Genomic DNA, 14,497 nt, shown 5'->3' with positions numbered 1-14,497 from the left:
AATACTGCCGACATCTGCACTGTGTCAGTTCAGCTTCTGAGCCCAATCTGCACACCCCGATCTTCTCCATGATAGATACAGTATATACATCATTCAGCATTAAGGGGTTAATATCATTGGGGTCTGCTGCTCCTGCAATGCTTTAGTGTTGTGACCAGGCATTTGTAAGTATGGCGCCTTTTTTTTTTGTTTCTATGATGTTTTTTGGATTTCTGTCCTTTTCAGTTAATTTCTATCCTTAGGTTAGGTGGGGTCCGACATCTGACACCCCCACCGATCAGCTGTCCCCAGCTCCAGTGTACGGTGCCGGAATACCACAGCGCCATACCCTGTGTAGTGGTCATTTCTGGTGCTGCAGCTCAGCTCCCATTCACTTCAGTAGCAGCTGAGATGCTATACCCGAGTACGGCCATCTAATGGGGGGTGGTTAATATCTAAGTCCTGCAATGTCATCGTATGTATGTGTCCTATTTTTTTCAGGTTCTTGAGTGTTTGGAGAAAAAGCATCAGGAAGATCTGGAGCGACTTAGAGCCGAAGTTCTGGAGAGACATCACAAGGTCGGGACAGGAGGCACTTAAGACTTTGTTTTTTTAATATATTTTCTCTGCCAGAAAATATCAGTTTAAAGGGAGCCTGTCAGCATAATCTTGCATATAGCAGTAGTGGTACGGCTGTCTACTCCAACACAAAGATTCCTTTATTAAGGAGATCCGGTGTGTAAGTTATGAGAAAACTAACTTAAAAGCCACATGCAAATCAGGCAGGAAGTGCACTGGGGGTGGGTCACTGCATTTTTCAAATTCATTGACACACCCCCAATGCACTTCCAGTCTGATTTGCATATGGCTTTCACACTAGATTTCTCATGACCGGCACGTGGGATTTCCACAAAAAAGGTCAGCTCCTATGCAGCCTACTGTAAAATGTTCTGATCTTGGATATGGTGGTTAGTGTTGGTGGCTCATCCATAGAATAGGGTTAAAAAAAATGTTTTGGGTCTCTCAGGAAGCGTCCGATCTGCAGAAAGAGGATTCTGCGACACCAGGTGAATTGTACCTGGCTAACAAGAAGATGACTCAAGCGTTGGACTTTGAGACACAGGTATCCTCCTACAGTAAATCAATAGTCACGAAGCAGATCACATATAATTGCCTTCTGTTCTCTACAGTTTTTTCCAATTATTCCATTTCCAATTTTTACATTAGATGAAGGACCTATTGCAAGAAAAGCGGGATGCATTGCAGTGCGACCACGAAAGAAAACTAGAGCGTATAAAAGAGGACCATGGGCAGGTCCTGGAGAGGACGCGGGATCAGCTGGAGAGCGAGGTAGGGCTCCTTGCCTCACTTTTAGGCTCTATTAGACGTACACATCACAATAGCCACCAACTAGAGTTGTTGCAAATCCATTTGCAGGACCCAATCCATCTGTCACGACAGTGGTCTCTGGATGCTATGGAGCCCTGAGAACCTAACGGCATCCTCGGCTCTTCTGATTAGCCAGCCAGGCGCGATGCTATTCGTTCATCATGCCGCAATGACGACGGCATACCCGGCTGATTAATCAAAAGAAGAGCTGTCAGGAAAACGGTGGTCCCCATGGGTCTCACCCAGCGGCCATAGATTATTGGTCCTACAAAGAGATTTTCACCAAATCTATCCACCCATGTTTGCCATTACATAGGCACACGGCACCATACGTCACCACTAGGGATGAGCGATCGTGCTCTGGTTCGGATAGCGGAGCCAGCGTGCTCAAGTCAAATACTTGGGGACCCACGGCCTCATGTCTCGTGGCTGATACACTGCCACTAAACATGCGGAGAATGCTCGCCCATCCCTAGTCACCACCCACTGTAAACAGGTAATACCGTGAAGATTACACTTTTAAATAAATGTCCAAAAGGGACACTATTCTGGCACTCGCTGGTTTCATGGAAGGTGAACATCCAGGACTAATCTCGATACAAAAGTAAGATGTGACCATAACCTTCGATTCATGCAGTTAGTTATTAGTGGGAAAAGTTACTGAGCGCAAAGTTGCTCTGCAGGCAGATTGCATTAAGCCTATGTGGATGTATTAATTCATCACTCTTCATTCTGCAATATTCCTGCCCCCCAGGAGACCCCCAGACTAATGTCCGCATTTCAGGCTCACATGCAGTAAAGCCAATCAATAGAAACATGACTTCAGAAGAAGGGGCGCACATGAAAGCCCCAGAAATACACGGCTAGAACATGCACACTCCATACAGATATTGTGGATGACCCGCGTTGTTCTCTTTAACGTCTACCGTTAGGAGCAGAGACAAAGGTCACAAATGCTGGAAAAGTTAAAAGAGGAGTTGGAAAGGATAATGCGGCTGCATGAAGAGGAGCTGGAGATCCAACGCCAGGAGCAAGAGAGGCGTCTGGAAGAACGGCAGCGAAGTTACCAGGAGCAGGTACTTGTCCCGGCACATGCTCATAGGCTGCAGGCGCACGCTGAAGTATCTTTATTATTTTTTTCTTTATGTCGCCTCTTTATTTAGAAGAACAAGTTACAGGATTTAGAGCAAAACCTGGAGATCAGACGAAAACAGCTGGTGATGAAGACGGGTCAGCTGGATCGAGAGGTAGCGTGCTGCTCGGTCAGAAGAATTGCAATGTTGTCATTTATCTAATGACAAGTTCTCTCAACCAAAAAAGAAAAATAGTTTGATCTGTAAGATATGATCTAATTAATAAGTCCCAAGGTAATATTTGTAAAATTGAAATGTCAAGGGATTAATATAGTCATTTGAAATTAAACAAAAGATCAAAAAAACTGTGGGATCAGTTTAATGATACGTATAATAAATTTTATTGAAAATATATTCTCATATAGATGAAAAGACATATAAGGTGAGATAGAACTAATTGTTATGAACAATGATAAATAGTGGATGCCCATAAAAAAGACACATAGGATCCTCAACAAGGTTCACTAGAAAGTTTTTAGGAGACAGCATGTATGCTTATTAGTATTACATATTACTAAAAAGTGTAAGAAATAATAATACTCTCCAGGTATCAGAATACACAGAGCACATGAGCAAGTACCTGGTGAGTTAAGAGCTAATAAGCATAACAAATCTTCAGTGAAAAGGTGCTATACCTTGAGACATGCTGTCGTTATGGAGCAAGCTGGGAATCTGTGCAAGCGCCTCGACGCGCGTTTCTCTTTCCGGCTTCGTCAGGAGACGTGAAGAAGAATTGCAATGTTGTCTGTAGAGTCCATTATCTAATGACAAGTTGTGCAGATTTGTAAGAAAAGTTATTTTTTTTGTAAGAACTCTACTTGCTGTATGTAAATAAACACATTGTTTACATCCAGAGGCTGAAGACCTGTCCTGATCCTTTATACGAGGAGTTTTCAGCCTTCTGATTGTAAATGGGAAGGGTTCTCTTCACTAAAAGCAGAGAGTTGTCATATTAAAAGGGGTTTCCTCTTTTTTCTTTAAGTGTGGTAAAATAAGAAATTACTTATACTCGGCTATGGATTCCCCGCTGCTCCTCTGTATTGTTAGCCGTGTTCCCCACTGGTCTCCTCACCTTACTTCTGACCGCTGCAGCCAATCAATTGGCACAGCTTTTGACTAGAACAGAGGGAAATGAGACCAGTGGAGGACACGTTTGGCAGGGACAGAGGAGCAACGGGGGATGTATAGGTGCGTATTTGCCATTTCTTATTTTTTTCCATGCTCGGTCCATATGTAAAGTTATAGAAAGCTCCTTTAATAACACGCTCAGGTCAGACAGTCTCAGGCTTCCGAACGTGTTTGGGGCAATTAATTTGCCAGGCTTTTGGTGATCTTCTCTATGTGACGTCTTCTTTTAGGCAGAAGCTTTGGCTCAGAAAAGAGAGGACCTGGAAGTTCAAGAAAAGAAGCTGGAGGAGAAAGCAGAGGTGACCGCACACACTGTTATGACTGTATATAGAGGTCCATGGTCCTTACCACTTCATGCACATGGTGGCTTGCATCATTGATAGTGCAGGGACAGTCCTATCTGTGGGACCATTGCACAAATTCTGCAGTCGCTGTCATACAGCAATACTGCAACTTTGGAAAAAAACTAAATTTAATGCAAATTATCCAGTTGTCTTCCTATACATCTTAGGTGCTCAACCTGCCTGTGCATCACACGGCAGAAAGCCCCTTGTAGCAATGGCTTAGGACACCCAGGTCCCAGCAGTCGGATCCCTACTGATCAAACCTGAATGGCTTACAGTGTGTTCTCAGTGTTAGGAAATCCGTTTATAGAGGTTATCCCATGAAAAGCATTTATTACTAGAGACGAGCGAACAGATTCATAGGACCCGGGTTCGGCATCCATGTCAGTACTCCATGATAGCCGAACCGGTGTCCTGCGAACTTCTTCTGGCATTGACTAGGCTCCTGCGACATCGTAACGTCTCGTGGGTCCTTGTCACTAGGCCTCGCATGAGGTCCTGACATTGCACCGCAACAACATGGGAGCCTTGTTAATGCCAGAGGTACCCAGGATGCAAGAAATAGACATAAACAGTTATAAATTCAGCGTTAGAACAAGCTCACTGATGGATTCTCAGTTAACTCATTCGTTATTGTTCTCCTCCTCTCATAGAGCGTCAAGTCTCGGGAAACTGCACTTGCGGAGCAGAGACAACTCAGTGAATTAATCCAACTAAAACTCAGGGAACTCGAAGAGGTTCAGGACCAGAAGGCCGAATTGGAGGCCCAAATAGAAAACCTCCAGAGCCGGTGCAGCCGCCTTCAGAAAATGGCCAAGTAAAATCTGTTCTGTCCGTAATGAATAAAATAATCGCCCAGTATCACTGATATGTCACCAGAGGTAACAAATATATTCTCTGCAGCGACCTGGAGGGAGAAGTAAGCAAGAAACGCGAGGAGCTGAAGAAAGAGGCAACTGATGATCCCGGGGAGAGCGAACTCCGCGTAGAGGATCTAATGAAGTCAGAGAGCTTTGTCCACACCACGTCCACTCCGGTCAGCACCTTTACTAATTATTGCAAACCATTCTATTCTAGTCTTTAGTTGTCAGAGTTTTTTATTTTCTATGATGTGAATTTTTAGATCTCAACAGATGCAGCAGCCGTCAACATGGTCAATAACGGCACAGGGTGATCTTGGCTATATGTGCCGTGCGCCTGTTCCCATTATTTGTGCCGCGCACCTGTTCCCATTATTTGTGCCGCGCGCCTGTTCCCACTATTTGTGCCGCGCTCCTCTTCCCATTATTTGTGCCGCGCGCCTGTTCCCATTATTTGTGCCGCGCGCCTGTTCCCATTATTTGTGCCGCGCGCCTGTTCCCATTATTTGTGCCGCGCGCCTGTTCCCACTATTTGTGCCGCGCGCCTGTTCCCATTATTTGTGCCATGCGCCTGTTCCCATTATTTGTGCCGTGCGCCTGTTCCCATTATTTGTGCCATGCGCCTGTTCCTATTAGGTGTGGATGAGCAGTGTGCTACGGAAATAGTGCAGGTGCCCTATAGCTCGCCGCAGGCACCATGTTTGCAGCCACTACATTTGTTCGTATGGCCTATAGTGTCCTCCACCCGGCATAGGACCGGAGTAATGCTCTACGCCGATAATTGCAATTACTGACATTGCTCTCTTGCTTTCTTCTCCCTCGCAGTATAAGACAGAGCGTCCAATGGTGTCCGTGACCCCTGTACACATCCCAGCCCTGGACTCCAGCATTGATGAGTGAGTTGGGCTCCACATATGGAGCTATTAGAGTTCTCGATGGAAGGAAATCATAGGTTGAAGATGACCATAGAACAATTTGGATGATATCTTTTCCGATTTTCCCCATATATAGGAACTCTCAGCCGAGATTTCCAGTGTTCTTTATGGGAAGAGTGGAGTAAAGTCCCCCGTACACAGATAGCTGTCAGCTGAACGACGACTCTAGTACTGACTTATTGCTCGGAAATTGGACATGCAGAATCCTTCTCTTCCCTGACATCATGTGTCTGGGAAGAGTCTAGAAGCCTCCATGCACACTAGACTGTCAGCCAATCCTGGTTTGTTCAGCTCTAAAGTGTATGGGGGCCTTAACTCGCTGCCAAAATCATCTGTAGCTTAAAAGGATTCTATTTTCCCCTAAAATCAGCGGGTTATCCAATGTGTATGGGGGAATTAAAAGGAATTTGCAGTTTGATTGAACATAAACTTTTCTTTGCTCTCTATCCCTGAGTCCAGCGCTGTGTCTCCGCTGCTGCTCCCAGTGTCTGCGATTGTCCGCAGCGCTGTCATCACATCTACAGCGCTGCCGCTGATCAGCAAGCTTTGCGACTCGGGCAGAGCCACTGAGCTCTCTAATTGGGGAGGGGAGGATGAGTAAAGCACACTTAATATTAAAGCAAGGTGTCTTTTAGAAAATATATCAGTATTGGGATATATTAAGATTTTTTATTTTTTTTTAAATTTTACAATTAAGGTTTTATTTGTGTTTGAAAATTATCCCGGTAGCACAAGGGGTTAAAGGGGATTGCGGAAGCCTCCGGACATTTCATTTTTTGTAGAAATGGTGTCATTTTTTTAACATTTTTTCTTAATGAGAAGTTTTCACGCTGACCGTTGGAGTAGAGCTTTTCCATATAGACTTGGAACGAATGAGCAGAGAGATCTCATTTCTATTACAGAGTCTTAACTAGTTATCTCCAATCTATAGGATAAGTGATACCCTGCTGATCACTGGGGCTGCCATCGATCCTGAGAACAGAACTTTAAAATGCCCCTTTAAATTTGAGCAGTGACAACAGGCAGACGCTCCGGGCTTTTCCGTATAGACTTGGAAAGAATGAGCAGAGAAAACTCATTTCTACTACAGAGTCTTGGCAAGTTATCTCCAATCCCTGCTGATCACTGGGGATCTGTTTCTGGGACTCATATCGATCCTGAGAACAGAGTTCTAAAATTCGTCTTTAAATTGGAGCAGTGACAACAGGCAGACGCTCCCGTCTTTTCCGTATATCCCTTACCAACTTTCCTGTAGGGACTTGGAAAGAATGAGCAGAGAAATCTCATTTCCATTACAGAGTCTTAGCAAAGATATCTCCAATCCATAGGATAAGTAATTCCTTGCTGATCGCTGGGGATCTGTTGCTGGGACTCCCATCATGAAGTGATCGTCAGCCTGTTTACACTGCACGATTATCGGGAAAAGAGTTTTCATAGGAATGATAATCGTGCAATGTAACACTATGCACACAGATAAGGCTCTGTGCATCTCGTCTCTGGTTATGGTCCCCGGTAAGATCTGTAAAGTATATTTTCTCTGATAATTTTAGAGAATAATATACTTGCCAGGATCTGATTCACGCTGCTGCGGTTTGGGCCTCATAAATCAGGTGACAGGTTCCCTTTAAATCTACAACTAAAAAACATTATTTCTCTTCTCTGATTAATAAAAGTATAGTTACCAACATGACGCGGTCCCTTTAGCAAAAATATTTATTTGACTTAATTATTCTCCCTCCTTTGTATATATTTTTTCCAGGATGCGTTCTTACATATCATCACAAGGAGCTTCAATTCAGAGGGCCAAGGATTTTTTACTCCTTCAGACCCGATCCATGTGCCGGCGACAGACTTTGCTGAAAGCAGCCAAACAGCAGTGGCGTCACAACGTCCACGAGTCTCAGGATCTACAGGAGTCGCTGAAGCTGGATGGCATCAGGAAGAACCTAGAGGAGGTATATGGCTGTATTACACCTGTATACTCTGTAGGACTCAAACCGCTGCTAAACACTTGTGTTTTGGTGAAACGCGCCTGGTAAGGGTGGGCGAAATGCGCCTTGAAAGGGTTGTCGAAACGTGCCTTGGAAGACTAGGCGAAAGGCGCCTTGAAAGGGTGGGCGAAACGCTTTTGGTAAGGGTGGGCGAAACGCTTTTGGTAAGGGTGGGCGAAACGCTTTTGGTAAGGGTGGGCGAATCGCTTTTGGTAAGGGTGGGCGAAACGCTTTTGGTAAAGGTGGGCGAAACGCTTTTGGTAAAGGTGGGCGAAGCGCTTCTGGTAAGGGTGGCTTCTGGTAAGGGTGGGCGAAACGCTTCTGGTAAGGGTGGGCGAAACGCTTCTGGTAAGGGTGGGCGAAACGCTTCTGGTAAGGGTGGGCGAAACGCTTCTGGTAAGGGTGGCTTCTGGTAAGGGTGGGCGAAACGCTTCTGGTAAGGGTGGGCGAAACGCTTCTGGTAAGGGTGGCTTCTGGGAAGGGTGGGCGAAACGCTTCTTGTAAGGGTGGGCGAAACGCTTCTTGTAAGGGTGGGCGAAACGCTTCTTGTAAGGGTGGGCGAAACGCTTCTGGTAAGGGTGGGCGAAACGCTTCTGGTAAGGGTGGGCGAAACGCTTCTGGTAAGGGTGGGCGAAACGCTTCTGGTAAGGGTGGGTGAAACGCTTCTGGTAAGGGTGGGCAAAACGCTTCTTGTAAGGGTGGGCGAAACGCTTCTGGTAAGGGTGGGCGAAACGCTTCTGGTAAGGGTGGGCGAAACGCTTCTGGTAAGGGTGGGTGAAACGCTTCTGGTAAGGGTGGGCAAAACGCTTCTTGTAAGGGTGGGTGAAACGCTTCTGGTAAGGGTGGGCGAAACGTGTCTGCTGAGGATATAGATAACACGCTGAGGTCCTGGTGTGGCCGGCGGTGAACTTGTACTCACCTGGAGACTTGTGAAGCGCAGCACTTCTTCTGTTTAAAGGGCCTGGCCACTACTTCCGCTCTTCAGGCCTGTGAAGTTAAATCTGCAAAATGAGCCATTTTTTAAATAGATTTCCACATGACGTTCCCATTGGCTTCCCATGATGAGACAGCCTCCAAATGATGTCACTGTGAAGATCCTTCCAGCACCAGACTCCAGAAGGAGAAACCGTCAGACGGAAGGTCTCCAAATGATGGCAAAAAATCAGATGGTACTCACCCTCCCCTGGTCCAGTGCCGACTCTCTACTTCTGTTCTGTTTTTTGTGTTTTGGCTGCAGTCGTGACTTCGACAGCTCGCATCACTGCTGCAGCCAATCATTGAGCTTATTGGCACTGCCTATTTAGACAGCACAAGCTGCTGGGCTCAGTGATTGTCTGCAGCAATGCCGTGTGCCGTTGACATGATGTCACCTCTACAGCTAAAACACAGAGACCGGAGCAGCTGCAGAGAAGCCGGCGCTGGATCGAGGAGGGCGAGTACTATCTGATTCTGTTATTTTACATGAGAGCCATCAATTGGGATGACATTTTTTATTAAAAGCGGATAACCCCCTTTAAGGAGCAAGGAAAACTGATTTTTGGGAAAAGATGGAGGTGGCACCAGCGGCACACTGCGGACAGGCCACGAAGGGAGGTATCGTACGTGTGCACCATATCTGTGGATCGTGCAGGTGGATGTATATGGGACCGAGTCGTCATCATCATCATCAGCGCCACTTGCCTCCCGATGCCGGACAACCTTTTTTTATTGTCTACAAACTCCAGTTGTCAGGTTTAGAAGCCCTTTAAATGATGAAGGATTTGGCTTGACAGCTTAGAAACCATAGAAATACATCACAAAAAAACCTAAATATGCAAATCACTTAATCTGAGTAGATATTCACGTAGAAATCATCATGGGCTACACCGAAAAGTGAAAAATCACAGTGGAAACTTACCTATATCATAAAAATATAGAATTTTTTGATACATAAAATTAAAAAATATATATTAAAATTGCGGGGAGTAAGACATTAGAAAGTTCACGAGAAACGTATTAGAACAACATGTATGTGGAAGAAGTAAATCAAAAAATACTGTTGTGTTCTCAGTAAAGTATTTAATATTTAAAGTGAAATGCAGTAGCTATATATCCAATATATAAATATAGTAGTAAGTAGATAGTTATAAGATCGATAAACTGCTCATATTAATTAGGGAATACACCATAAAAGGAGAAGAGCAGCATATAAGTCAGGACCCCAGGACTCTGACGTACGTTTCGCTTTTGGCTTTCTCAAGGAGTCCTGGGGTCTTGACTTATATCCTGTTCTTCTCTTTTTTTGGTATGTTCCCTAATTGATAGTTATAAGATAGATAAACTGCACACATCAATGAGGGAACATACCATAAAAAGAGAAGAACATCATGTAAGTCAAGAACCCCAGGACTCCTTGAGAAAGCCAAGGGGCGAAACGTACTTCAAGAGTCCTAGGGTCTTGATTTATATGCTGTTATTCTCTTTTTATGGCATGTTCTCTAATTGATAAACTGCACACATCAATTAGGGAACATACCATAAAAAGAGAAGAACATCATATAAGTATATAAGTCAAAACCCCAGGACTCCTTGAGAAAGCCAAAGGCAAAACGTACGTCGGAGTCGTGGGGTCTTGAATTATATACTGTTCTTCTCTTTTTATGCTATGTTCCCTAATTGATATGTGCAGTTTATCTATTAGGGAACATACCATAAAAAAGAGAAGAACAGCATATAAGTCAAAACCCCGGGACTCTTTGAGAAAGCCAATGGCGAAACGTACGTCGGTGTCCTGGGGTCTTGACTTATATGCTGTTCTTCTCTTTTTATGGTGTGTTCCCTAATTGATATGTGCAGTTTCTCTATCTTATAACTATCTCCTTACTACTATACCTCTATATTGGATATATAGCTGCTACATTTCACTTTACATATTAAATACTTTACTGAGAACACACCAGTAGTTTTTGATTAACCCCTTCCACATACACGTCGTTCTAATACATTTGTCTTGAACTTTCCAATATTGATCTGTCTTCCCACCATTTTAATATATATTTTTTAATTTTATGTATCAATAAAATCCAGCGTAGAAACCACGCTGTTGTTTTATGGACAGCCGCGAGGGCCCGCTGACAGCTTACCGACACCCGGAGAAAAATCTGTCATCTGTCACACAGGGAGGAGGCCAGCTACCGGGGCGGGAGAGGGGAAGGTAAGCCGCCGGATCAGCATGGTAGACACTTACTGTGCACCGGCTCACAGCGGTAGGAGAATTACTGTATACATATTAGAGCCATTATTCAGGTATAAATGCACCACAGCATTTTACAGGGCGGCTTGTGGACTATTATGGAGCATCCATACTCCTCATCCTCATCGTATGCGGACCGCCATCTTTATGTCACTCTATTATCAGTGCCGCGTTCGTTATCCATGTCTCGGTAGATAACCCTTAATGCTCTGCTTTTCTTCCTGCAGGAATCTCGCAACCTGAAAGACATCCGCAGCACGATGGAGAAGGGACACGTATTGCTGCAGGAGAAGGAGCAGCGTCTGCAGGAGCTGGAGGACTCGCTCCTTGAGGAGGTAGACACTTACGGAAAGGAATCCTACTCCCTATGCGAGCGGCTGGTCCACAGCCCCGACATAAGCCCACCCAAGAATAAAGAACCATACCCGACGTCTGCTTGATGCCATATTGCAGCAGACTATCGCTATATTATTATCTCTGAGGGTCAGACGTTATTCACGGCGATGCACAACAACATTTTTTCTGTAATCCACACCGTACACGGGCACATCTGCATCCCAGAGCGGAGGCTGGCACAAGCGCTCTCTGGGGGGCGGCAGTAACGCAGCAGATGGTGGGCTTGGCACGCAACTCCAGAGGGGAGGTTTAGGGTTTCACAGCAGAAACGGATTTCAGCAGAGGGTGATAATGCAGTCGCTCATAAATACACAATAACAGAACTTAGGAAAGCTTCAGGATTTTTTTTTTGGGGGGGGGGGTAGTTAATGGTCATTGATGTTTTAGGATTGAACAAAAAATGAAAGAAAACTGCGGCACTAAGCCAGTTCATGCAGCTAGACAGACGTCACATGGGTGTGAATGATAGCACAAGTACTGCACACAAGATGCAATATTAAGATCTAGATATTTAGGGGCCACATATCTGTGTGCATAGACCACTCAAGTTGTATCTCAACTTGGCACAAATACAGTCATGGCCGAAAGTAATGGCACCCTTGAAATTGTTCCAGAAAATGAAGTATTTCTCCCAGTACATTATCACAATCACACATGTTTTGTTATACACATGTTTATTTCCTTTGCGTGTATTGGAACAACACAAAAAACAGAGAAAAAAAGGCAAATTGGACATAATTTCACACAAAATGAGCCGGACAAAATTGTTGGCACCCTCAGCTTAATATTTGGTTGCCCCCTTTGGAATAAATAACTGCAATTAGTCGCTTCCTATAACCATCAACAAGCTTCTTACACCTCTCAGCTGGAATCTTGGACTCTTCTTCGGCAGGTTGCTCCAGGTCTCTCATATTTGAAGGCGTCTTCTCACAACAGCAATTTTAAGATCTCTCCACAGGTGATCAATGGGATGTAGATCCAAACTCGTTGCTGCCACTTCAGAACTCTCAAGCACTTTGTTTCCATCCATTTCTGGGGGCTTCTTGAAGAATGCTTGGGGTCATTTTCCTGCTGGAAGACCGAGGATGCAAACCCAGCTTTCTGACACTGGGCACTACACTGCTGCCCAAAATCCTTTGGTAATCTTCAGATTTCATGATGCATTGCACACAGTCATGGCACCCAGTGCTAGAGGCAGAAAACCCCAAAACATCTTTGAACCTCCACCATATTTGACTGTAGGTACTGTTTTCTTTTCTTTCTAGGCCTCATTTAGTTTTCTGTAAACTGAATGATGTGCTTTACCAAAAACCTCTTTCTTGATCTCATTTGTCCGCAAGACACTTTCCCGGAAGGATTTTGGCTTACTCACGTACATTTTGGCAAACTGCAGTCTAGCTTTTTATGTCTCTGTGTCAGCAGTGGGGTCCTCCTGGGTCTCCTGCCATAGCGTTTCATTCAAATTTGGACGAATAGTTTGCGCTGACTCTACTTCACCCTGAGTCTGCAGGACAGCTTGAATTTCTTTGGACCTTGATTGGGGCTGCTTATCCACTATCCTTACTACCCTACATTGCAACCTTTCATCGTTTTTTCTCTGCTGTCCACCTCCAGGGAGATTATCTACAGTGCCAAGGGTTGTAAACTTCTTGATTATGTTGTGCACCGTGGACAAAGGAACATCAAGATCTCTGGACAAGGACTTGTAACTCTCAGATTGTTGATATCTTTCTAACAATTTTGGTTCTCAAGTCCTCAGACAGTTCTCTTCTCCTCTTTCTGTTCTCCATGCTTAGTGTGACACATACAGACACACAATGCAAAGATTGAATCAACTTCTCCTTTTTTATCTGGTTTCAGGTGTGATTTTCATATTGCCCACACCTGTTACTTGCCACAGGTGAGTTTGAACAAGCATCACATGCTTGAAACAAAGTTGTTTACCCACAATTTCTGAAAAGTGACAACAATTTTGTCCAGCATATTTTTTGGGTTTTGTGGGAAATTATGTCCAATTTGCCTTTTTTCTCTGTTTTTTTTTTTCCAATACACACAAAGCAAATAAACGTATGTATAACAACACATGTGGAATTGTGATTATGTTCTGGGAGAAATACTTCATTTTCTGGAATAATTTCAAGGGTGCCACCACTTTTGGCCATGACTGTATATCATAGTTGAGGGAATGAGGAAAATTTGGTCAGCTCCATTTACTACTGGCACTTTTAGGGTAAGTGCCCACAACGTCTTTTTCAGGTGGATTCGTCTTGAACGCTCCTGAAAAAGCACTGAAACAAGCACCAAAAAGAATGATCATCTGCACAACAATGTAGAAACGACTTACCGTGCAGATGTGCCGTCTCTTTTAACCGCTTCAGGCTTCGAAAGCTGTGGAACGGCTGAAAGAAATAACCAGTCCATTCTTCTGCCCGCTAATGCTGGGAAACCGCATCTATTTTGTATATAAAATTAAAACAAAAAAACGACTGAAAAGATGAAAAGGAGAAGAAGCTTCAGGAAAAGCACCACTGGCTTTTTCTAATGTGTTTTTTTTGCTTCACTAGGCGGTTACATCGGCTTCTAAAAGGCGTGTGCACGTACCCTCAAGAAGCCTTGTAATAGCAATACTGAGAAGCTGCTCTATATACAGTAGATAACACAGGATCCACCATTCACAATAGGTGATATCACAACTCACCTCCTCCTCCTGTACAATGACTGATAACTCCTCTATATACAGTAGATAGCACAGGATCCACTATTCACAATAGGTGATGTCACAGCTCACCTCCTCCTCCTGTACAATGACTGATAACACCTGTATATACAGTAGATAACACAGGATCCACCATTCACAATAGGTGATGTCACAGCTCACCTCCTCCTCCTGTACAATGACTGATAACTCCTCTATATACAGTAGATAACACAGGATCCACCATTCACAATAGGTGATGTCACAGCTCACCTCCTCCTCCTGTACAATGACTGATAACTCCTCTATATACAGTAGATAGCACAGGATCCACTATTCACAATAGGTGATGTCACAGCTCACCTCCTGTACAATGACTGATAACTCCTCTATACACAGTAGATAACACAGGATC

The 14,497-nt window shown here is 44.3% G+C and overlaps 1 protein-coding gene across 5 annotated transcripts in view; it reads left to right on the top strand.

The window, feature by feature from the left end:
• CEP164 (centrosomal protein 164) overlaps positions 1–14,497 on the top strand; it is an 84,656-nt gene that overhangs the window by 44,175 nt on the left and 25,984 nt on the right. For all 5 annotated transcript variants that reach the window (XM_073657073.1, XM_073657070.1, XM_073657072.1 and 2 more), the window contains 11 exons: positions 481–558; positions 1,007–1,102; positions 1,207–1,329; positions 2,301–2,444; positions 2,532–2,615; positions 3,860–3,928; positions 4,627–4,790; positions 4,877–5,009; positions 5,659–5,729; positions 7,528–7,723; positions 11,219–11,326. In XM_073657073.1, coding sequence (XP_073513174.1) covers positions 481–558; positions 1,007–1,102; positions 1,207–1,329; positions 2,301–2,444; positions 2,532–2,615; positions 3,860–3,928; positions 4,627–4,790; positions 4,877–5,009; positions 5,659–5,729; positions 7,528–7,723; positions 11,219–11,326 — 1,266 coding nt within the window. The remainder of the gene's footprint in view (positions 1–480; positions 559–1,006; positions 1,103–1,206; positions 1,330–2,300; positions 2,445–2,531; positions 2,616–3,859; positions 3,929–4,626; positions 4,791–4,876; positions 5,010–5,658; positions 5,730–7,527; positions 7,724–11,218; positions 11,327–14,497) is intronic.

Source organism: Phyllobates terribilis, unplaced genomic scaffold, assembly GCF_046119375.1.
Source record: "Phyllobates terribilis strain yellow unplaced genomic scaffold, ASM4611937v1 Scaffold_12__6_contigs__length_324123572, whole genome shotgun sequence".
Lineage (NCBI taxonomy): Eukaryota > Metazoa > Chordata > Amphibia > Anura > Dendrobatidae > Phyllobates > Phyllobates terribilis.
Note: the sequence above shows the minus strand (reverse complement) of the source record. Positions and strands in the feature narration are given on the sequence as shown.